General features: G+C 39.6%; 1 protein-coding gene across 1 annotated transcript; it reads left to right on the top strand.

The window, feature by feature from the left end:
* Positions 1-3,114: 3,114 nt before the first annotated feature.
* On the top strand, positions 3,115-25,186 carry vax2 (ventral anterior homeobox 2). Its single transcript, XM_085350786.1, has 3 exons — positions 3,115-3,349; positions 7,325-7,512; positions 24,686-25,186. Exons 1-3 carry the CDS (start codon positions 3,115-3,117, stop codon positions 25,184-25,186), a joined length of 924 nt encoding a protein of 307 aa, XP_085206912.1.
* The last annotated feature ends 735 nt before the right edge of the window (positions 25,187-25,921 follow it).

Here is a 25,921-nt window from a genome sequence, read left to right as displayed (position 1 = left end):
ACATTACACAGAACCACTTCGGTATTAAACGCGTGTAAATTGATGCTGTATTAACATATAAAAAGCATCCAAATGTTTCTTAAATGTACACCAGCATTTAAGTGCTTCCCTATATCGCCACAGTAAATGTTTTTGATATGAAGCATTTAAGGTGAAACAAAACACTGTATCTCCTGTTTGTTTTGGGGCATCTTTTGAAGAGGACCGATCTGTTTACTATTGCACAAATTCAGCCGTGTCTTTTAATTTCATGCAACCACTGTTTGTGCACGTTCACTGTTTATTAACAACACAGGGTTGTCCCCGTCTTGATCTCTCTATCATGCATGTGTCCATCCATCTAACGCTCTCTAAAAAGCCTAAACAAGCAGGTGTGTCAGTCGGCAGCCAGGCCTGAATGGAAGTACTGGGGTACAATTAGGCATCAAATGTAGCAGCCAATAAATAAATAAATAATCTGTACTTGTTAACATATTAGAAACATGAAAATGTTTCCTAAAAACACCCAAAGAAATCAAGCTATGAGGAGTCTTCAGAAAATTGAATATGGAGGGAAAAATCTGTTTTTTGGAGGGCAAAAACATTGGAGACAACGAGGAAGAAGGTGTGTGTGTGTGTGTGTGTGTGTGTGTGTGTGTGTGTGTGTGTGTGTGTGTGTGTGTGTGTGTGTCGCTGTGCAGCAGCAGCAATCAGTCCCCTCTTGTCTCTCCGCAGAGTGCAGCGTCTGATTGACAGTTTCTATTCATACTCTGTGAGATTAGGCCAGCTGAAAGGAGTAACGACCCATGGCTGTGCGCAGTAATTACGGCTTCGGATAAGAAAAATAAGAAAAAACACACACGGCAAAACTATAATTATATAATCCCATTCAAAATGCCCCCCTTTTTCCGCGCTGTTTTCAGACACGTTTCACCTGTAAAGAGGAAATTCCATCCAATGTTTCAGTTGCGCCCGCGACTGAAATTATCTCACAATCACAACAAACTACAGGCTGCACCATCAACATCAAGCTGGCAGAAGAAAATAGACCGGTGAAAAGATGACTCCGCGCATATACAGTGGCGCTGGCAATGAGCCGCTTTATCTCCAATGGAAAACAAATTGTAACCTCACTTTGTGCTGCTTCATCTCAGTGCTTGTGACAGATTTGTGTGTTAACAGCGTGCAGTGTGCTTACCATCCATATCATAAACAAAAGACCAGACAATTCTGTGCAGGCTAAGGGGGTGGACAAAATAACCGGAACGCCTATTCAGACAGTTGGTTTAACTCTTTGGTCATTTTCAGAGTGGAGATTGTGACACTATGGCACCGGATTAAATTTTCAAAACACGTGTTTTGCTGCTGTTGCATCCATCCTCAGGATACAGCTGCTTTTGGCTGGAAGCTAAAAATCCAATCTCTGAACTAAAGCTATGCAGATAAAATATTTTGTAGATACCACACATTTAAAAAAATACATGTATTTTATTTATTTATTTAGCTATGAGCTTTGTTTTTTATTTATTTTTTTACAAAATTATGGCCTCATCACAACAACATTCAGGGGCACAACAACTTTCTCAGAAAAAAATCCAACTCAGTTTTTGAGGTTCTGCGTATTGAAGCGACTCTGTCCTCAACGCACAGCACAGTCTAGTAATATAGAAATTTATTTAATGGCCCCAAATCATGATTTCGGTTTTAAAAAACGACTAGTATCGTAATATTTTGATTTCAATAAGAAAAAGGGAACTCGAAGGTTCATGTGAATGAAGAATAGATTTAGAAACGCTCACAGCATGCGAGCAGGGCAGGGGGCTTTCTGTTTATTCCCAATATGTGGCAAAGACCGATAAGAACATCCAGGATTTAATAAGCAGGAAATTAAGAATATATTTTACTGCACAGCTCAAATATATATATATATATATATTTTTTCCTGGTGTTAAGAGGCTTCCATTGAGAATTGCTAGTGCCTCTGATCGAGTGAGGGAAAAAATCGAGCTAAACTGAGACATATTGAGAATAATTCAGGCTTTACCTTACTGGGTCAGAACTGTTCATTGTGCATCTGCACTCATTGTTTTTCTGGACCGCAGTGAGGATGCTGTAGGGAAACCCGTGCATTGCTTCTTCGGGCTGTTTCCAGAGAAATACTGCAGGAAAAAAAACAATCGTCTCATATCTCTGTGCCTGATCGCAGTCCACAGCGCCGCTTATCCTCTAGTGAAAACATGCCCTGCCGGTGGACCAATGGGAGAGCGACTCTGTGCGGGCAGGAAATGACGTCTGGTTCGTGTCACCACAAATGCTATCCACACTCTCCTGCTCTGATGTAGGCAGGGTGCTCGAGCCGCCCCGCTCAGACGTGATGTTTCAGCTGTAAAGCAAATTGTCAACAAACCAACAAGAGTGCTCGAGACTCTGCGAGCAAATGTGACCCCATTACCCGACACCCTCTAGAAGGGTCTCAACACAGACATTTTTTTTGTTTGTGCGCCTTTCAAAAGCAGGAGAAGGACGACCCCCTTATGTGACCATCTCACCATCATCATCATCAACATGCAGTCACGGATCTGCAGAGGCAGCCGATCTGACCAGGAGTGAAGTAACAGGCTGCTGCGCTGGACAAACCAGGAGAAACTTTCCTTCCTGACTTCTGCACGGTGAACTGTGGCCGCTGTGGGTTTTTTTTTCAGCGCCTCCTCACACTTTATTTCTATGTGGGTGAGCAGTGTGTGAGTGGCACCTACCCGCTCCTCCGTAGATCTTGTTGCCCCCCTTGCAGCCCGCACCATGCATTCCTCCTGCACCTCGTATAGTTAGAGAAAATATATCGAGGTCTCTTTTTCGCTCTCACCCCCCCTAGGCCCGGCTAACTCTTGCTTCGGTTTTGGACTCCGGACCGTGCGTCATGCAGCAACACCTGAAGCTCACCACGGTCCCTTTGCAGGACCACATGGTTCCTTTGTAACTGGATCTACTTTATTTTGGAGGGAGAGGGGGGCATGCTCTCCTCGTCTCTGGAGAACATTTTCAAAGAGGTGAAGAAAGTAGAAAGAGAGGACTGAGTGGAAGTGACGTAAGGAGGGAGAGATAAAGCTAATCTTATAGATTGTAACTTACTTGTAGATGTTTGACCAGGCCACGACTATGGGCGATGGGAACCACCGCTGTGGTCCCAACCCACTGTGTCCGGACAGGATGGAAACAAAGTGTCGCTCCGAGATAGGGAACCGGTCTCCGGTTCAGAGCTCCACCGACACCCCGGGAACATCAGCATCCACGCCGACTTCCTCCAGCGAAGACGGGCATGACAAACTTTTGGGAGTGGACCCTGACTACTGCCGGAGAATTTTAGTAAGAGGTGAGTGGACAAAACGAAGAGATTAGTCCTGTGCTTAAAACTGCTGATCAGACAAAGATCTGTCAAATTTTACGCAGTACACGAGTATCATAAATAAATTAAGTGGATGTACAACAAAAACAGTTTAGATTATAGACTAACTTCAGATACACAGTGCAGCCAGGCAATGCATTTAAAATAAAATATACACACTTTAGACAGTGGTAAGAATTTTCCTGGAAATGTTTTAAATATCATATCAAACTATTAAATAAAAAGAAGAAACACTTGTGTTTATATGGAGTCAAAACTGTGAAAGTTTATCAAACACACACTTGAACTTCTAAACAAAGCGTATGATGTGAGCATGACACATCTGGTGAAGAGAGACCCAGAAAAAAAGAAAAAAAAGTATCTATTGTAGTAACAACAGGCGGCGTGCACTTTAACTATAACAGTTTTAAACAGCAACAGTAGGGGAGTAAACACACCTTCGCTTTCTAAGTCATTTTTACTTATGCATACTTATGCAAACTTAAACCTCTGAGACAAATCATCGACTAATACTGGTTGCATCAATTGTGGCCGCACCTTTGTTCGTGTGAGAGCATAAAAAATTAATTAGTCCAATCAATAATGAAAACAGGGACATTTTGCTTCAGTGAGATGATGCCTTATATTTTCCTAACAGCAGGGATATTTTGCCTTTAAGCGATAGTGAGTGCAGCTGCTTCAAATCACAGCTGAGAGGTGCAGGAAGTAAAAGAAAGGCTTAAAACTTAAAATCAGGGAGAAGTCGCGCTGTTTGTGCAAAAGAACTGATATATATTTTAAAACACACACACACACACACACACACACACACACACACACACACACACACACACACACACACACACACACACAAAATAAACACACATAAGTGTGTGTGTATTGCCTTTTCTGTCATTATATTATTACAAATATTAATACATAATATTTCATTAAGTGTTAAAGTCCACACTCTCCTGCAGGAGGTCAGAAATCTGGGTAAGATCGTGAGAAAATAAGTTCCGATAAAAAAAAAAAGTCAAGAAGAAAATAAAAATAATAATAAAATAAAATACATCCGTTTCTAATCCTTAAAGTTCGTAAATGATTGCTGGTAGTTCTTTCGGAGTCATGGAAAACATAAAAAGAGAACTTAAATCATGTGTTCCGATGACAGCTAAAAAAATATGAAAAAAGTACATGATGTACTTTTTTAAATGTATGTAAAATACACAAACATACATAAAACAGCAGTTAGACATATTTTAGGCCAGCTGCAAATTAAATTAAAATTATATAATTTGAGTTATGAAATAACTGTCTTAACCTCGTTTAAAATATTGATTTATATTTAGAATATTTGAAAACTGTGAGCCATTGTAAGAGTTTCGTGCATGGATTTTTTTTTCCCAGAATGCATTTCATTTATGAAAAAACATAAACGTCAGCTTCTCTGCATTGAGAGAGGACAATAAAAATAAAATAAAATCTGAGCGTTATTTCGATGGGGATCTATTTCGCAGGAGTGTGTAACCGCTGTGGGCAGACTCGGTATGTCGGCCTATCAGTTTTCAGGTTATAGAAAGCTGAGGATGTTGTGGCTGCTGGCTGGTTTAGTTTTAGCTTTCATCGAGCGTTTTGTCGTGCGCTGTCATGGCTCACACTAAGCGGGGAAAAAAGCATATTTAGCTTTAGAGAATATTAAAATTACTACAGTTCACTAGGAGGGCTATGGCAGGAAGAGGGAGAGAAATGTCCATGTAAGAGGTCTAAAAACCGTCTGTGCTCCTGTAGAAATGCACCTACACGGCTTATTAATAACAGAGTCATTCTTTATTTCTGACTCTTTGTTGCACATAATTAAACATTGTTGGGTGATTCTATTCGAGCGTTTTATCTGTATGTAAAATAGTGTTTGTGATTATTTATGGACATACTGAATCAAACGTAGTTCTGTATTAAGAGATCTGGCAGTCAGGTGTTCATTGTGAATCCTCAGCACTCGTCACTCCCTAGTGCTGGAACATACGGTCCTTATTGTGCTGCCTCAGTTTGATCATCTGAGAAGAAAAAGAGGCCTGGAGGACAGATCTGTGAGGCCATTTAGGTGGGGATAGTGTGTGGTTAAACGTCGGTAGGATTTGTTTTTCGAGCTGAGGCCGGCTTTTCCGCGGAGCCACCGAGGTCATCGAGAGGTCAGCAGGTCTGCAAACAGCCGCTGGCTTCCTCCTCTGCTTGCAAATATTTGCTCAGTTCGAGCTGCTCGAGCAAGGACATATCTAAACTGTATGTACTGTATGATTGTGTTTAAGTAGATTTAGCCTCTCTGAAGAGAAGATTTTCCCCCTTCCTTTCTCTTGCCTGGCTACACTTTATGCAAATAAACTATGTGTGCGTAAAGACGGAGAGCTCATTATGCATCAGGGACCTGGGGGTAACCAAACACTTGTGTTTGAGCTGTTGGTAGGGCTGGGATTGAAATGCGTTTTCAGTACAGCTCATGGCGTGCAGGGACCATAACTGATGAATTCACGGCGTTTCACAGACGCTTCTAATTGTCACCAAAACGCAAAAACAACCCGCCTTTTGTCTTTTACGCAACAATCCTCATTTTAACTTACCTGCTGTGTTTTATTTACATTTTCAACTCCACGTTACAAAGAAGAGGGTGTTTGACATTTATAGGAGCCGAACAAGTCCATGTAACTGCACAGCTTAACAACAACAAAAAACAAACAAAAGAAAAAAACGAGTTTTGTTTTTACGCACACTATGCGTTTCTCTTACCGTTAGCAATGTCCTGCCCGTAGAAAACACTATGTGCCTCCAGTTCAATCGGTTTTGTTTCATATTTTATTCAAAGCTCTTCATATTTTATTGGAGTACATATTTTATGACCTGAAAAAACCGTGGACAACGACGGGATCATGTCTGGCCGGTGCGTCCATTCGTTGTGATAAATACGAACAAATATTCGTAGCTACAGTGAGACCACAAATACACGGGCTGGACACGTGGTTTAAAAACACAAAACAAAACAAACAAACTTTTTAATTTTTTCTTTTTTAAGAAATACGGGTGGGTTTTTTTTTTTATCAAGGACTTTTTAATTTTCGGCTCTCCACTAGGTCTGATTCAATGTATGAAATTATTTATTATTATTTTTTTTCCCGGTGTTTTCATTATTCTGGGAGGGAAAAAAGTCATGGCAAACATGAAACAATAATACTTAAAAGTCAACACAAGGAAAAAGCAGGAAAGCTGCCACCCATAGAAACCGTGCGCGCTAACTAATGTTCGGGGCAGATAACGGCGCGCAGTCCTGGTGCTTGGAGTGGAAACGATGCTCAGAGAGCTTCTGTGCAGCTGAGTCGCAGTGTTACAAAACACATTAGTAGCTCTGTTTAAAACCCAGGGCAGAAATTAAGTGATACAACACTTAATTTTTTTAAAGGAACTGACCAACAGCCAAATACTCGCAGTACCATAAATTTGACAATGCGTCACACAAATTTGGTTTTTTAAAATTTATTTATTTATTTATCTTTTACGCACGTTAACCCAACATGGCCCTCAGCTCTACAAGCCTCATGTATGTCCCTGCGTTTTGGGCGCAGGGCAAGTTTAAACCCAACTAATTCAGTTTTAATGATAACATGGCACGTTGGTTCAACTAACATACCATTAAAAGTATGTGCCATCATTTACAACACCTAACACCCAGGCTCATTACTGATAACAGAGTCTGTTTGCCTCCGTGTTTTCTCTCTGAAGTCGTATATTGGCCGGTTTAGTATCTTTATAGTTCTGTTTCTGAAGTCTGCAGCTGCTGGAAAGTCGATTAATCTAGTTTTTAGCTGTTTTTCTCTGTTTCGTTTTCAGCAGCTATCTGTTGCTATGTTATAACCACCACAGCCTCACGTTAACACTTACTTTAACCGAATCGACGTTTCTTTTTCTGGACAGACGCCAAAGGCACCATCCGAGAGATCGTCCTGCCCAAGGGCCTGGACTTGGATCGGCCCAAACGCACGCGGACCTCCTTCACGGCCGAACAGCTGTACCGGCTCGAGCTCGAGTTCCAGCGGTGCCAGTACGTAGTGGGGCGCGAGCGCACGGAGCTCGCGAGACAGCTGAATCTGTCGGAAACGCAGGTAAGGCCAAAACGGAGCTAGCTGCTCTGGACCAAAAATACTTTAAAAAAATGATACAAAACAAAACGGTTTATAAATATTTAAAAATAATTAGCCGTGACAAAATTTTCTCCAACTATGCACTTAGCTACTAAGTTAAGTAGCCGGTTCCTAGCCAATACATTTATCTCATAACAAAGGCTACTTTAATAACATCACAGCCCTCTGCTATACTTGGCTAGCTAAAGCGGGGGTTCGATTAGCGACAGACAGATGTTTTCTTAATTGTGAGCACAGGTGTGAGCAGAATCTTTAATTGGCTCCTCGACCAATCGCAAACGAGGAGTCGCAAAGCTCAGAATAACTTTCCACAGAAAATTGTTTATTTATGTCCGTTTTCAAGAACACATGTTTTCACAGTGATGGGATCAATAAGTATCTACCACAAGTCCATTTTTGGAGCTTTTAAAATACCTCTGCCTGCATTTAGGTATATATGCATTTTTTGATGAATTTCAAACCACAGCCTCTTGGTGAGTCAACATCTCCGTGACACATGTGGATGCACATTAGCTGCTTGTGTGTTACGATCAAAGTGCACTTATGTCTTTTCAAATTGTTTTAATTGTCAGCAAACGCAGAGAAATATAATTAAAATGTAAATACATAGTTATTAATTCAGTTTATTTGGTTGTACGTTGGTAAGAAACCACACAGAATCAAGGCTGAGCACACAGTGAACAAAAAAAACTACAGAAAATGATTGGTGGTGGTGGTGGGGGTTGGTGTTTTTGTAACATAAAAAAAATAGATCGTGACATTTCATGGCACTCTTTCCTGAACCCACCTCCCGTCATTCATTCCTGCCCAACCACAGAGGTCATAGCTGTATGGAGTTATGCATTAGCAGCAGCGGCAGCACAGCAGGCTTTATGTTTCTTTCTTTTCTTCTAAAAATGAGCTGGTTTCAGAGAATTGTCCCTAAATTACAAATTACAACTGGCTAAACTGTTGGCTGAAGGACAAGTTGACATATGTAGAACAATAAAAAGCTTGGCGCAGATGTAAATCAGCATTAACTTATATCCTCTGTAACTTCACTTTATGCACTTTATGTTAAAGATTAAAACAGGTGAGTTGGACTTCTGCTGTCCAAATGTGTGCTTTTTAATATTCATGTTTTTTTCATATATATATAAACACTGGAATATTTCTAACATTTTGAGTTATTTTTCAGTGTTAGAAAATCAGCACTGCTCAGTGTTAGTCTTTGTTAATCTTCAACACTGACTAGGTTACTTTTAAAAATATAACACTGTCAAAAGTGTTCATTTAACACTCAACAGTGTTATATTTAACACTCAGAGGAGTGGACCCACTCTCTAGTGTCGATTTAACACTGCTGTGTACCGAGACGCGTCGCCTGCGTGAAAGCACTAGTTGCAAGCAAAAACACGCAGCACTTTTGCGCATCTTCGTCGTGCGCGAAGCAAACCAATTGTGAAGTACCTCAAAACATGCCCTCACAAATAAAGGTGGTCGGATGGACGTGTGTGAAACACAGAGCAGCCACTGTGTCCCTCATTAGCGCTGCATATAGGGGTGTTAATGGGAGGGCCTCAGCTTCCTGCTGCTGAGGATTGGCTGAATGAAAAACTGTCTGGCCTTCAAGTGACGTGAAAAAAAAAGTGAAAAAAAATCTCTTTAATGTGAAATATTAAACCCACGGAGTCGAAATTTCTTAATGCTATGGGAACAGCTTTTAAGCGTGATCGAAAGGCTTTTAGTTGGCATTAGAGGCGTTTTCTTCCTCATTATTATCCTCTTTCTATCGGTGGCGGTTCCATGTTTTTAGGCAAATGCGCCATTCAAGGCTAATCGCGACCAATCACAAAGGAAAGATAGGAGCTCTTATAAGTTTCAGACCCCCTTTAAGGAAGATGTTTGGAGATGTTTTTCTGGCTTTCTGGTGACTTATGGTGTTTGTTGATGTTTTGAGTTCGCTTCTAAAGATTTTCGAGCAGTAATCTGATTTTCATGCTACAATTAAAGAGCGTTACGTTTAAAAGGAACTCAATTACATCTATCTATCTATCTATCTATCTATCTATCTATCTATCTATCTATCTATCTATCTATCGTGAACAATTTCTGTTGGAAAGCAAAAACAGCAGAAGGCCTCAGGGCTTAAAGCACTTTAGAATAAAGTCCATGTTTTGGGGTAGTTTCGATTTTGTTTACTCGGTGGGAATATGATTGACTTTTAGATGATGATTAACTTCCAATTAAAATATGGTGAAAATGTGCGTATTTCTCTGTACATCTTTCATCGTTATTTTTTATGCCAAACTCTTTTGTATCAAGTGATCACTGAAATGAAAAAGACTAAATAAAAAAAATATATAATACATTTATAAATACATTAAATTAAATTAAAAAATAAAATTAAAAAAATCCCTAACTCCCGGTATTGCTTGTATTCAAGCTGACCCTGAATCAGCTCACAAACACACAAATTTCCATAATTGATTCATATAATATAAAAATATAGAAAACACATAAATAAGAAGTAAAAGTCACTTCCAGCAGTTGATCAGCATCTGAATATCAAAACTATTATTCTCACGTGTTCCAAGCTCCAAAACGTAAATGTAAACTTTGCACTTTCTTTCAAATCTGATTCTGGTGATTTTGGCCCGAGTTTGAAAGCGTAAATCTTCTTCTCATATGCAATCATTTATCCATAAAAATGGGTGGAGCTCTGTTAGTGTGGAAGAAGTTAATTTTAAATTAGTTTATTCGTATATATATATATATATATATATATATATATATATATATATATATATATATATATATATATATATATATATGATTTTTCTGCATTGAGCTGAAAGAGTACAAAGAGCAGTGTGAGAGAGAAGAGAACAGGTGTTATTTATGAGGGTTACAGTTACAGTTATTTTTCTTAAATTATTCTGACTGAAACAATTCAGAGAAACCGAAGACTTCAGCCTCATTGAAACATTTGAGTCCACGTATGAACAAAGCAGGTGTAAAGAGGGTCACTCGTGGCCCTCACTCTGTTGTAACGCGTTACTCTGTAATCTGTTACCAGCTCAGAGCTCCCCCTTCATCCCGGCAGGTGGCTCCCCGCTACTGGACAACACAGCAGGAAGGGCTGGAGCACACACACACACACACACACACACACACACACACACACACACACACACACACACACACACACACACACACACAAAGCCTGAACTGTACATGAAGCCTCCATTTCTGTTACCTTCATGGTCAGTTTTGGTTGGATAACGGAGGACTGATGGATGTTTATGGAGGTGTGTTCCTGCATGTGGAGTTGCTTTAGGATGGCAGTCAGAGAAATCAGTTGATTCAGTGAAAGTCTATGTAACCGTCTGTATTTTAGGACACATTATGTGTGTGTGTTATCGTGTGTATTCTACCTCACACTTCCAGACGAAACACATGGCCTGTCAGCATTAGAAAAATGTAAAAAAAAAATATATAAAAGCATGTACAACATTTTCAGCCAGGAAAAAACAAAAAAACAAAGAAAAACAAACTTGTGTGTTCTTTAAATCTCTCCACTAGCTCGAGTGGTGTGTTTGCCCTCCAGATGAAGTACAGGTTGCCTTTGTCTCAGCCTTTTGTTGTCTGCAGCCCTTCCACAGAAAGCTGTGGATTTAATGGTTTCTGTGCTGTGGTGTAATCCTGCCTCAAATGGAAGAGAGTTCAGGGATGAGATCGTGTTTTATAGATAATTTATAGCTGACTGAACAGAGCACATTTGGGCATATGCTAGCACAAATGCACACCTTTTTTTAACATATTTGTTTGAATGCACCGCAAATAAACACTGATTTTAGATTTCTGTTAGACATCTTTTAACATTCGGCTGTTAGAAACGTAAAAAATCTCCAAAATAAATCTCTTCCAGGATCTAGGACTGTGACTACAAACCCTTAGATTTTTTTTTCTCCGTGTACAGAAAGTAAAATCTAAGTCTAAAGTGTCTCCTATATCTTCTCTTTATCAGCCTCCACTGCCTATTTATTTTAAAAATTGAAGAAGGGAGTATGAGAAGATTTTTTGTGTAAATTAAGGTATTTCAGTGTCAAGAGAATTAAAAAAGAATATTGTGATAATATATTTTTAAAAAACTTATGTTTTGTGCAGTGCAGTGTGCTGTCCGTTAAATTGTTTAGTATGTGGGACACAAAGTTGGCTTCATGTAAAAAGTGTTGGATCAGAGCAGGTGGAGCTCGTTCACAGATCGGCTCTTAACTTTCTCTTGTTTTTATCCCAAACAAATCATTCAGTCTGCTTTAGTTTGTTTTCTTCACTGAGCTCTCAGGTGAGTGTGCACACGAATGATTTGCATGTGTTTTCTGGCCCAGTCAGATTCTGTCCCTGCTGGCCTCCAAACACTCTGTAAAAGAAGCACATTTTAGTGTGTATGTGTTTTGGGTATGTCCAACCTGCAATCCACCTGGTTTGGGAATGCCTCTTTATTCCCCTGGAAGAGCTGGAGGCGGTAGCCAGGGACTGGCTCATGTTGTCCCAGTGACCTGAAGCCCTGGATAAGTGGTAGAAGATGGGTGGATGGTTGGATAGATGGAAGGAAGTGTACAGCCAGTGTTAGAGTGAACCTCTCAGATGTAGCTGCAGGTATATAAGTCACCCAAAATGAGTGTCATGCTTTGTTTGTTGCCCTGTCTGATGTCTTTTCTCTCAGATGGACTGTCTCTTGATGCCAAACAGCCTGGAGAGCAGTTTAATGGCTGTAAAAACTTCAAATGATGCTGTTTGTTGCTTTTTGTTTTGTGGCCTACTGTACTGCAGAGGGGTCAGAGGTCACAGATGATCTAATGTGGATCCCAAAACCTGTAACTTTGGATTTGTAACCGGTTGTGTAAGGCTTCTCTTAGCAGCTTGCAAAGTGGTTCATAAATAAAATGTATTAATGAATTAATAATTGTTATGTTGAGCACTATGTGAGGGTAAAAGGAGAGAAACGTGGCTCTCGATGAACCTTTCTGACCTCTTATGAAACTGAAGTTACCGTTTGCTTGTGCAACTGTGCAAAATTCTTTGCATGATATTATTTAACGGTCAATGTTTTAGTGGGAAATAGCAAGAGAGGTGTATTATGGACCTGATTAAGCCCTATGGGAAATCCGATTTTCCTCCTTTAGATATACAAAATTCCTTTTTTGATAACACGAGCAGAAAGTGATTTTACGTACATGCCGATAGATCCCTGAAAGACAGCTATGTTCCTCTGAGACAAGACGACGAGCCGTGCTCCTGCGGGTGTCTGCTTACAGTGAATGTGCTCGTTGTGCGTATTGTTCTCCATGACGGCCCAGACAGATGTTGTCTGGCCGATCGTCTGGAGCGTAGAGGGCCTGGCCATTACGTATAGTTTTGCAGATGTAGCAGAGAGGCGGCCGCACAGTACGGCGATTGTCCAAACACTCAGAATGGAGAAAGAGATAGGAAGGGAGGCTGTCAGACAGACAGACAGACAGAAAGACGGACACTTGCTGCCTTTGTGCTTTCAGATTAAATGTTTGGACTTGGTGCTGAAAAGAAACAAACTCTTTCCTCTTCGCTCCGCAGTGACCTAAAACTCGAGCGTCGTCTTCAAAATGGGAACTTTGTCCAACTTAGCGATGGTCAGGAAGAAACCTGTGAAGCTCTGATTATCTAATCAACTGATTAGGTAATCAGAACATAACAGCAATTAATTCTTCGCCGCCTTTGTCTCTAATCACTCTCATAGATTGATTTGACTTGCTTCATCAGTTTCTGGCAGAGTGAAGAGTGTGTGAAGCCAAGCAGAGGGTAATTTTACAAACATATGGAGCAACTTGTAATCCTTCAGCTTATGGGGAAATAGGAAATCAGCAGAACTGGATACAAGAGGTTTTCACTTCATGTGCACAAACACTCACACAAACACAGACACACACAAAGCTGACCCCAAGTTGCCAGACAATTAGAGGGGTCAAAGGTCTCCCATGTGGCCCTTATTTTTTGGGTAAGATTTCCAGTTTGACAATTGCAATGACTCCTGTGGTTGAAAATGGGAATGCTGGGAAGCAGTCAGATAAACGGAGCAAATGTGGAGGCGGAGCAAATTAAATAAATTAGAAGGTAATGAATCCAGTCAAATACTGATGAGTACAAGTATCTAAAATGTGGCCTTAACGACAGTGTTTTAGTAGCATAGATGGCTTTACATGCTTTCATTTTGGCTCATTTAAAACACTCTAAAGTCTTTAACAGGAAAGCCGCTGAGCAGAGGAGATGCGGGACCCCCTGTGCTATAGGTGATGCATGCACAGACATGAAATCTAAGAATAAGGTAGAGTCGCGCTTTATTGTAGCTTGCTTTTACCAGCTGTGATTCCCCAGAAAGATGGAAAAAAAATAACAACTGTCACAGATTTGGGCATCACGAGGCTGCGCAGCCAAGACGAGACCATGTGCCGAAGGCGATGGGAAATTCAAGTGACTGCGGGGTGACATGCACAAAAAGTCATGGACCACATCCAAACACCTGCTGAGTTTTTTTTTTTGCTGAATGCGTGCGGTGTATCGCTAACGTTGCAGTGTGCGCGGGGAGGAGGTAATGGCTTAAACGGAGAGCAGTCATTGGACAGAGGACAGGAAGGAGGGGCAGAGAGAGAGAGTGAGAGAGGTGGGCCTCATAACAGTCCCGAGTGCTTTTGTGCTAAGGAGGATTAGGCAGCCATGTCTAACAGCGATTCTATAAAACGAGGTTTGATTGATTGATTGATTGATTGGTAATTTATTTCAACATGTGAACAATATACAAGTACATTTAGAAAAGAAATGAGAGAAAAAAAATATACTATACAAATTACATACAAAAAAACATTCTGATTAATTTACATGTTGAAAGGGAGTGGGAAGAAGTATACACTTATTTAATCCCACCCCTGTCCCATAAATTATCAGTGAATATTTAGTCAGCTTCCTTACTGATATAATTTGTAATAAAAATAGTGAACAGATTTCTGATATACTATATACTATAATATCACATCATGAATTTTTTGTTTGTTTGTTTTTAAATAGAGACATTCACTTAATTTAAATATTTTCCTTTTCTTTATAGATCGAGAAGATCATATTTTTATAACTCTTTTTGAACAGTTTTATGTTTGGACATTGCTTTAATTCCATATTCAGTTTGTTCCATAGTTTCACTCCTTGAACAGAAACACAAAAGCCTTTTCTTGTAGTACGTACCTTCATTGTTTTGAAGTTACAAAAACCCCTTAAATTATAACTTCCTTCTTTCAAAAAAAACATACTCTGAATATTACCTGGCAGTTCTTTATTTTTTGCTTTGAATAGAATTTGTGCTGTTTGGAATTTCACTATATCGTCAATTTTCAATATTTCAGACTGCAAAAATAGTGAGTTTGTATGTTCCCTATAACCTGCATTGTGGATGATTCGAATTGCTTTCTTTTGAAGAGTAAAAAGTGAATGTAATGTGGTTTTATAGTTATTGCCCCAGACCTCTGCACAATAGCTTAAGTATGGTGAAACCAGTGAACAGTAGAGAATATGAAGTGATGTTCTGTCGAATACCTGCTTTGCCTTGTTTAGTACTGCAATGCTTCGTGATACTTTGGAATGAATATATCTTACGTGAGCTCTCCAGTTAAGTTTTTCATCTATTATTACCCCCAGAAATTTATTTTCACTGACTCTTTCAATATCAACACCATTTATTTGAATCTTTGCATTAGTATTTAAACTACTATTTCCAAATAACATAAGTTTAGATTTATTCAAATTTAATGATAATTTGTTTTTATCAAGCCAGAACTTCACTTTACTTATTTCATTAGTCATATCCTCCAATAAATTCTGCAGATCATCACCAGAGCAAAAAATGTTTGTATCGTCAGCAAAGAGAACCACTTTTAATACTTTGGACACTTTACAGATGTCGTTAATGTACAAGTTGAAGAATTTTGGACCCAAAACTGACCCTTGGGGTACACCACAAGCAATGTCCATACATAAGGAGCAACCACCATTTATTTTCACAAACTGCTTTCTGTCACTTAAATAACTCCGGACCCAATCTAAAACTACCCCTCTGACACCATAACGTTCCAGTTTTCTTATTAATATATCATGATCTATAGTGTCAAATGCCTTTGTCAAGTCTATGAATAACCCAGCCACATATTGCTTTTTGTCTATGGAATTTGTGATGTATTCTATTGAATCTAATAGTGCCGATGATGTTGATCTGCTTGATCGGAATCCGTACTGACTCTCAGTGAGTAGTTTATGTTTATCTATAAATTTTTCCAGTCTGTTTTTAAACAGTTTTTCAAGAACTTTTGAGAATTGAGGTAGTAAAGAGACAGGCCTGTAGTTTGTGAAATGGTGTTTGTTTCCAGATTTGTATAGAGGTATAACTTTTGCTATTTTCATTCTGTCTGGAAATCGACCAGTTTGAAATGATAAATTACAGATGTATGTAAATGGTTTTATAATAGCCTCAATGACTCTTTTAACCACTAACGTTAACCTCTGAGTGAACCTGGAGCTGCTCTGAGGTTTAGAGGTCAGGTGAAATGTGTTGCTGACAACAGTTTGGAGGGGAGATGTGAATATCAGGCAGGTGAAAATGATTTCTAGTCCTAAACTGAGGTGATTTTACTTTTAATACAATACTACTACTATTTTTTTCATGCATGAACGTGTTTAAATGATCGAATCTGGTACATTTAACCTCAAACGGGCAGATTCTGGGATTCTTTGCAACCACACATTTTGATACTCGACAGAAGTGATATTGAAATACCCAGAAACAATGAGGAGATCACATCCTCTGCTGTGTGTACATAAAAACTTCATTTTATTATAATGACTTCATTTATAGAGCACATTTTAAAAAGACTTATTATTAAGTGCTTTGAAAAACGAACAAAATCAGGACACAGGAGGTAAATGAAAACAGAAAGCCAAACATTAATGGGGGGGAAAGGGGCGAAAAGCAAAATGTCAATAATATTAATAAATACCATTCAAGGAATAAAAGCTATAAAAGCTACAGCAACAGTGGAGACAACAAACAAGACAGTGGAAAATAAACAACAGCACTGCGTTAATGAGTTTATCAAAATATGCTTTCAGAAGTGATTTAAGGAAGTCCTCGACGGTTTAAAGCGTCTCTCCTCAGGCAGGTTGTGCAGAGCTGAGGGGCCCTGATGGAGGAGCATTTCTGCTGTGCGTTAAAGTAAAACATGCAGGGAGCCAATGGAGAGAGGCCAGGGTCGGTGTGACGTGATGCCATCTGCTAAAACAACATGGTTATGCAGGCATTTGAGAACAAACGCTCCACGGGGCTTCACAATAAAAGCATGTAAATGATTCAAATGTCAGGGTAGTGGTTAAGAAGTGAGCAAATATAACGATGGTTATTTTGAAACGGACAGGTGAGTTTTAAGTTTAGGTGCAGAGACATAAATACGACTGATCATCTTTGTGAAACAGTTTTATAGATATTAGTGTAAGTTTCCCCAAACTAAAAGGACAGTAAGTTTATAATAGATAGTTGGTCCGGCCCATTAGCTAGCCGCTACCAACCCATCGCATACAGTACAGCTGAGTCGCCAGTGGCCCATTGCGCTACATACACACTCTAAGAAATAAAATGTTGCATTTACTCCACCCAGTTATGTCAACCGGTTCCACATAACTGGGTTAGTGAAATATAAAATGTATAATACACTTAATTTGAACAACAAATTTTAAGTACATCTGTCAAGCTTTGGCTAATTAAATGCAAATCACAAGAATGGTGTTGTATTAACTAAATATCATAATGTTGATCTAACTAACATGTTGACTTAAATTGACAACACTAAATAAAATCTACTCAACCAAAACAAGCCCTACTTACTCTATAAAATAAGATGTTGCATTTACTCCACCCAGTTATGTCAACCGGTTCCACACAACTGGGTTAGTGAAATCTAAAATGTATGACACATTTAATTTGAACAACAAATTTTAAGTACATCTGATAAATTGACTAACCCTAAACGAGCTCTACTGAAACTATAGGATTAAATTACTTACTCTATTTAAAGTAAATTGAATAAATCAAACACAATTTTATTCAGTTAACCCAACTTTAATAACACTTGGTGTAAAATGTGCTGAAGCAAACTTTGAGCTGTTCAAAATTCTAGATCAATGCCTTTTTCCTAAACAAAAGTATCTTCACATATATGCAAGTGCATATTAAGTACAGGAAGACATAATACAGAATGTTAAAATCAAGTTATTAAAACTGGAAAGTGTTGTGATTCCAACATTTTTAACATTAACATGACTTAATTTAAACTTGCTTCGGGTACAATGGAAAACTCACAATACAGTCCTATAAACAACAAGTAGAAATGATTTTAGTGGCATTTTTGTCCATATTTAAAAAAACTTTTTTTTCCCCAAAACTTAAAATGAAGTCCAAACTTAGGAGCAGTCTTGTTCAATGTAGCTGGATGGTGGTAAAAGTTCAACATGAACAAAGCATGCCAAAAAGTATGAGGCCTTGCAGAAGTTCTTGTGGAATTCAAACTGAACAGTTTATAAAGTGCAAGGGTGCATGGGTTTGAGAATCTTGTAACCAGTTCAGTGTCCTCTATAGTTCAGTGCAGGCTGTTTCACTCTGACAACACAGACTCCTAAAGTCAGCTGCTCCATTTCTCTTCTTGCACTAAGATCCACATCCTTAAAATGAAAACAAAGGGGGGAAAAAGTTACTTGCATATAGATACATATGAACAAATGAGCCCACCTTCAATTTACTATCCCAAATTAAAAAAAACTAACAAACAAACTGATCTTTCCCCTTTTCTAACTTACCAAGAATTCCTTGAACAGGTCATCTGGCTTTTTATTTATGTAGACACAGATAGTTTTTAGAACGCATTTCCGTCGAACATCAATGCTGATATTCTGGTGGAGATAAGAACTCAATGTGAGACAAGATTTTGGTTCTTTTCCACCTCTTCTCAAACCAAAGTCAAAAATATTAACAGATGAGTGATTAGCGATGAGTAATTAAACAATGTTTGACAACTCACATTAGTGACATTCAGTGAGGTTAATGATTGGTTAGGCACTGACTCTTCTGAGTCAGATCAACAAATATATGAACACAAAACTAGAAGCTTTTCAATTTTGACAATACATGAAAGCTTTCACTTTTGCTTTAATCAATTCTAGACTGTTCAACAATATAATTATTAATTGTACCCCTAAAAATGTTAAAATGAAATAGAAGATTAGAACTCGGCAATATGGATTCAAAATCCTATCACAATATTTTCTGGTATTTATTACGATAACAAGAGTTACAATAAAAGATACCAGTAACCACAATCACATCTGAGCCACTTTTGTTGCATCTACTGACACAGAACTAGCTGACCAACATAAAATGAAGGGGGGAACACACAAATTGTCACTTTGATAATCAATGGAACTGATACAAGGAGTTAAATGCATTACATATCGTTAGCTTCATAGCATAATTGCCTAAGTCATTTGACTAAGTCAATGACTTAGGCACTTATGCTATGAAGCTAACGATATAGCTGTATTACACATAATGCTGCATTTTAACGACACAAGATAAATGCATGTCTTACACTTTAATCACTGATATTAACACTAAACCAGATATCAACACGGGGTAGAATTCCTTCAAACAATGTAGCAACTTATTTGATGCATGTTTCTAAAATACACTATACATATATTTCATTCTTCAAACGGATAGGATCGCTGGCGCTCCTGGTGCTCATTACTGACACCAGGGAGCATGCGCGGTAGATGTTGGGAGTAATTTTAAAGCTGCAGTTCTTAGTAGGCAAGTTGCAGCTTAACATGAATCGTAAAACATTTTGGGAAATTACACCGAAGTGGGCCCAATAATATTTGTTAAATGCCTGACTACTAACACCTGTGAGAGGCATACAAGCTAGAATGCTAAAAAAAAAAAATTACCAAACATCATTTGTTTTAAAATAAAACATACAGAAGTACTCCCGAAAATGTCGGATGTTTATCATTTAGTACACATTAACCAAATTTGTCATCCTTAAATGGTTGTACTTACCAAATAATCCTCAAATGGCAATGGATTTTATCCAGGCTTCTGAGCATGATGCAAGTTTCGGTTGAAAATGGCGGTTGTTCAAACTTCCACACTGCACATGTGCAAACTGAGAAGTACGGAGAGCCTGTTAGGACAATCCTCTTCAAATTAAAGTGCTGTTCATTTTAAATGAACTTTTTACGTTGGATTTAATGTACTGCATTTTGTTGTATTGAAATATTGTGTTATTAATTAAAATCAAAACAATATCCTTGTGTTTAGAGTTAAAAATCAATTGGTGACATTAATTTTAACATAAAAGGTTTACATAATGCTAGCAACATCAATGTATCATTTCTTAGAGTGCAGTTGAGCATCCATCATTGCATTATATATGGTTCAGTGGCCCCTGGTGTTTTCATTGTGTGTTCGTCACATGCCTGAGATCAGGGGGATCTCAACAGGGTCACAGTGGGAGCAACAAGCGGGTGGAGGAGTCGTAGAAAGTGCGCCGCATTTCACTTTGCATTACACAGCCATTATACAGTCAGAGAGTGCTGCTGGGATGTTGTAGTTAATGATTTCAATCGTGCGGGGGGGTCAAGTGCATACAACAAAAGGGTCAAAGTGCAAAAAAAAAACAAAAAAAAAACCATTAAGAAATTGAGAATCATAAATGCATCTAAACACAAATAAATCTTTTCATGATCTCCAGTTCTCCATCTCTAGCTGGATACAGCAAAGCTTAGGTGCACACACATATGCCCACTTGATCTGTACATTGGGTCTTGATCTGGCTTAACCTTTCTACCTCTAACCCGGTTTGCCCACCTTGCTGTTTGCAGCTGGCTGTAACCACGGTGAAGGCCTCTGACCTGTGCCCGGCGGCCTCATCATCTCTCCATTTTGTTGAACGTACCCCAACCTGGCTGAATTTACCCCATCACTGTTTAAATTGTGTTTTGTTGCTCAGCATTGGCTGGTTTCAGGGAGAAGAAGTGACGTGCGCGCTGGAAACTAAACTAGAGATCCACTGGTCAAGACAGACATGCATATGTGATTTTTTTTTCAAAATAGCCATATACATAATGACATATTTCCACACAAGAACATTCACAAAAAGCCTGCCTGCACCTGTAAATATCATTTAATAGATAAACCAACTTCTTAATGTTTAATAAAAGACTGTTTTAGAGCGTACCACAGCTCCACAGAGTTGTAATTATTAATAATAATTATAAAAGCAATAATATATAGTAAATTACTGTCTCTTCAAAGCATGAAAGCATGTGTTTGTGAGGTTTTAATGCAAAGGCTTCAGTGCGAGTGCTCAACCAATGTAAGAAACATTTGATCCTTTATTAGCAGCTCTTCTTCATCATTAATGGCATTTGAGGAGGAGTTATTTATGAAGCTCTTGTTATTCCATGATGTAGTGATAAGGACGTCTGGGCTGAAAACACAATGAGATGGATATTGGTTCGTAAGCTGGATTGTTTTAAATATAACCTCATGGAGGACTCAGTCCTAAACTCTTCACCCTCGCCCCGACCATGCCCCCTGTACTGCATTAGGGCGTGGTGCAGAGGGTGAGCCTGTCTGCCTGTCTAGGGCAAATGCAGGTCACACCCGATCCAGATCTCCCTCGGTAATCTCTGCTTCCACGCTGAACCCTGGATCCCATTAAAAAATGATTTACATTCAATAGTGTAGATGTACCAAAGGCAGCTTTGCTTTCTTCTCCTCTCATCATTTTCCCTCTGTAAAACATCGGAAAGCTTTTTTTCCACCCCTCCCTCCTTTTGTTTGGAGCAGTGGATAGGAGGATACTGATGTGAGCAGGAGAGGAAGCCACGCCCACGTCAATGAGGGTAGAGGAAAGGGATTTTGCTCCATAGTGAAAGCCTTTAACTGGATATTTGGCAGGCACGTGAAGATACAGAGAGAGGTCTTAGAGGGTCGTGTGTGAGCTAACGAGGACGAAATCTGGAATATAAGGAAGGACATGATGCTGCACACATCATTTCTGATGCTTTTCCCACCCTCCTGTTGTCCCTCCCCTCTTCTCCCCTCTTATCTCCGTCTCTGACGTCCCCCCCCCCTGCGCCTCGTTTGGGTCTTTGCAGTAAGATGTGCTTGCATCAGTATTTCTCTCTGAGCTGTGGGATTCTTTGGATCCTCTCTGATCTCATTATTTGTGTCACGTCAGTAGCTGGAACTATGATCTCACTTGAACTAGTAGCTGTTACAGTGACACTGTAGTTAACACCAGCCAGACTGACTATCTGAATAAAAATGAACAGCTTTAGATTATTGCCTTACTGGATTGCTCTGATGTTTTGGAAGATAAGAGTTAGCTGATACCAGTTGAACAAAAGCGTCTCTCAGCAAGAGTCTAGAAGGACCGCAGGGTCCTTGGGAAGGATCGAAATGTGTACGTAGGAACCATCAAAGTGCCCTTGAGTTCTTACTTAGACCCCTAAATGTCCCATAATCTCACAGAAGTCGGGATTAGATGAGCATGTATGGAAGCCTCCAGTGGCATGGGACACATTTCTAGGGATTTGATTTGGTCAGATCTGCATTTTTTATGATCAGCAGATGGAAACTGAAATTTTACCCGGGATATCTGCTTGTCATGGAAGTGCAACACTTGCCAAAAAAGTCTGGTTATTCTTAACCTCCTAAGAACTCTTCCACGGCACACATTTTTAATTTGTCTTTGATATTTGGGGTCATTGGGGCCCAATGAATGTAAAAACAAAGAATTACCAACTTTTTTTTAACCTTCTTTTTGTTTTTAAGAAACATAAGAGCCACATATGAGGATATTCGTTTAAAAGTTTTATAGAACAATGGCAGTATAATGTCCTCATAAGTGGATATCAGTAGAGCAAAATTGAGTATTTTAGTCTAAATAACCCAAAATGTGATGTCCACATATGTGGACGCCAGGTCCTCGGAGGTTAATTAAGAAGTAAAAAATGCAGATTGATTTAAAAGGCCAAATTAATGGCTAAGTCACAAAGGATGGTTATCCAATGCTTTATAGCAAACACATTTCCTCTTTTGCTCTCCACAATGATCATTTACCTTCTTAGTACTAAAGCAACAGGCCAATACCAGTCATGTCTGCACCAGCGGCCATCGCGTGGAGTCGGTTTAATTTTTTATGTGATCTTTTTAAAAACTTCTCTGCATTTACAGTCACAGGCTTAGTCATTAATAGCTTTTCTAGGAACCACAGACACATTGTCAGTTGCCCCTGAGGCATCAGAAGACATCCAGATCGAGTCCATCTCAGCACACAGCTGCTGTGCTTTCTTTTCTTAATTTGTTTCTGCTCAAACACAACACAAACCCCAGGTCATGACGACTCCCCTTTTTTCTTACTTGCAGCTGGAAATCTACCAGTGGACTGCAGTGATTTTCAGCAGCAATGAGGTTTAAGATCAGGCCAAACATGTTCAGTGAGCCTGATGAAATGAAGTTGAAATGGTGTTTTAAGCCTGTAGGTTCCTATGAGACCCTCTGTCAGAGCGATGGGTCATGTGACCACTTTCAGCTGCTTCTAGTTACTGCTTTTTATAGCACAAACGGAGCATTGCGGAGCAGCTTTAGTATTTAGGCTGTTAAGCTAAATCACATCTGACACCACAGAGTTATTTTTGCTTTTAATGTATTTACTTATTTTGTTTTTGATTCAGTTTCCAGGAGGGATTTCCTAGTTTCTATTTAGTTTTAGTTAACTTTTTAAAAGTTTTCTTTTTACATGTCTCAGGGGTGAAAATCAGTCAAACAGTTTTTTTTAACCACATACTCCAAGTCTCTTTTATTTTATTTCAGTTGTTTTTTGCTCCAGTTCTTCTTTTTAAAATTATTTTCATACAGCTTCCTAACTTTTATTTTTAATGAACTAGAATAAATTTAATTGCTAAAATTTTAAAAAATAAAACAACATTTTAATTATTTTTTTAATTAAAGTGAAATAACCTTAATTTGAATTGTAGTTCTTAAGTAAAGATCAAACGAGAATACTTGTAAGTAACAACGTCTCGTTCCACAGAAGCTTTCCTAATTCTCCTGAACTTGTTTCAGACTCCTTTTGCTGATGATTTTGATTCATTTTTGATTAGACCAAGCCGAGAGCTTGTTGGAAATGCTGAATTATTACGCTGCTCGTTTTAGCGCCACACTCTGCGATACAGTGAACCTGCAGCGAAACACGGAGTTAGCTGTATCTCGGTCAGGATGTTATACATTTTTCATGGGTGACTCCTTACAGAGGTGTCTCTCTATGAGCTGTGACCCCGTGACCCCTATGTTCCCTTCAATCAGCCTCCCCGTAGCCATTCCTAAGTTTTAAGCATACTGTACATTAAAGCTGCACTTCATTAATTAAATATGGCAGACAAGGACAGACAGAGTTCACCAAGCTTTTGCTGTTTGGCTGCAGTTAACACGATGTCTTGTGAACGATGAAACTGAACGATTTCGAGAGCGTTTTTGTTCTTTCAGCTTCAAATTTTCACTTTATTTTTCCTTTTGCATTCTAGTTTCCAGTGTTTCAGTTGAGACTCTGCGTTTCAAACCTCTTAGGGACACAAAGTGGGCAAAATCGTGGTCAAAGCTGCAGACAGAAACAACAGATTTGATCCATTTGCTGTTGCCTTGATTTTAAACTATCTCTGTTTGTTCTTCATGGAGTTCTGAGGCTATGACTGGTTTTGCTGTTGCAGCGCACTTGAGGTCACAAAGTGTCCTCAGACTTTGGGAGCTGTGTAGCTTTTGGCATGAAGTGAATCAGTGTGATGATTCTGGAGACGTTCCAGTGCTGAAATGAAGAAAAGGTGCAATAAAATCAGGGTTTTCACGACTGTGATTGAAAATTTATTTGGTCCTATTCTTTGAGTCTTGGCAAAATCATCTCTCAGTTCTTCTCGTAACATTTTTGCCGACTCCACCGCTGACAGACTGTGTTTGCCTTCGCAGGTGAAGGTGTGGTTCCAAAACCGCAGAACCAAACAGAAGAAGGACACCACCAAGGATTCAGACAAGCGCTCCTCCTCCACGTCTGAGTCTTTGGCCACCTGCAACATCCTGCGCCTCCTAGAGCAGGGGCGCCTCCTGTCAGGCCCTGCCCCCCCACCACCCAACTCTCTCCTGGGGCCTCCGTCTCATCCAGCAAATGGCTCCCTGCTGAGCAGCCCGGGTGGAGGCTCTTCCACCTCTCCAGGGATCAGCAGCAGCACTCCTCCCAGCTCCCTACCAGGAGGGACGTTCGGGCTTTCTCTGCCCTCGCTGGGGGGCACCTCGCCCTCCCCGCGGCTGGGTGTCCCGCCACCTCACCCCCTCTGCTTCTCCATGCCGCTCCTGGGGAGCGCTCACCATGAACTGTCGTCCTCCTACGGCTGCGGCTCTTCAGCATTTGAGCCGTACATGCGGCTGGACAGGAAGGAGGCAGACCTGGGTGGGAAGAAGACAGTTTCTTAAGTGTAATGCCCCTCTTTCAGGGGACGACTGGGGGAGCAGGGCTCGTCTTTGGAAGAGTTTTTCTCCTCAGTCTCTCTCCCCGCCACCTGTTTGACTCTTGAGTGGCTGCAGTGAGGCAAGAAAGCAGCCCGGTTCATAGAAGTGCGAAAAAAAGAAAAGAAAAGAGAGGAAGTCGCTTTCTTACAGCACCATTTTGTGCCACTGCACTGTTTGGCACACTGACACAAAATGGTGAAAAGGACTTGATGTGGTAGGAAGTGATGATTTCACCCTCCCACATAAAAAAAAACAAACATGTGGATTTTTGAAAAAAAAAAATGCCATGTGTGTATGTTGCGTGAACTCCGACAGGCAGATGTTTTTATCACCACTCTCTTTGCAGTGGTTTTAAGCGACTCTTCACTTTTTGTCCAGTGTGTGTGTGTGTGTGTGTGTGTGTGTGTGTGATTTTTCTCTCTATACAGGCCTTCATTTACTGTTCAGGATTAAAAAAAGAAAAACAAAACAAAAAATGAGAAGAGCGGTATTTCAAAGAGAGCTTTATGTACACATTTCTATTCCTGTACACGTGGCCATGTTTGATTTTAGTTGATGTGTTTTCACGATAATAATAAGAATAAGAAGAAAAAAAAAAGAACTGTAGCATTTTAATATCAGTCTGTTTGGTGTCCAGCTGTAGTTTTTGTAAAAGTTTCTTTGGTTGTGTTTGTGTATGAAACATAATGTGGTAGGATC

This window comes from Diplotaxodon limnothrissa, linkage group LG3, assembly GCF_057381915.1.
Source record: "Diplotaxodon limnothrissa isolate DT_005_m linkage group LG3, D_limnothrissa_male_GT1.1, whole genome shotgun sequence".
Classification (NCBI taxonomy): domain Eukaryota; kingdom Metazoa; phylum Chordata; class Actinopteri; order Cichliformes; family Cichlidae; genus Diplotaxodon; species Diplotaxodon limnothrissa.
Note: the sequence above shows the minus strand (reverse complement) of the source record. Positions and strands in the feature narration are given on the sequence as shown.

Bases quoted from the DNA above. Each gene is read 5' to 3' on its own strand.
- vax2 (XM_085350786.1), top strand. From the start codon at position 3,115: ATGTTTGACCAGGCCACGACTATGGGCGATGGGAACCACCGCTGTGGT. The intron at 3,350-7,324 runs GTGAGTGGACAA...TTTTCTGGACAG, and splicing joins CCGGAGAATTTTAGTAAGAG to ACGCCAAAGGCACCATCCGA. The intron at 7,513-24,685 runs GTAAGGCCAAAA...TTGCCTTCGCAG, and splicing joins TGAATCTGTCGGAAACGCAG to GTGAAGGTGTGGTTCCAAAA.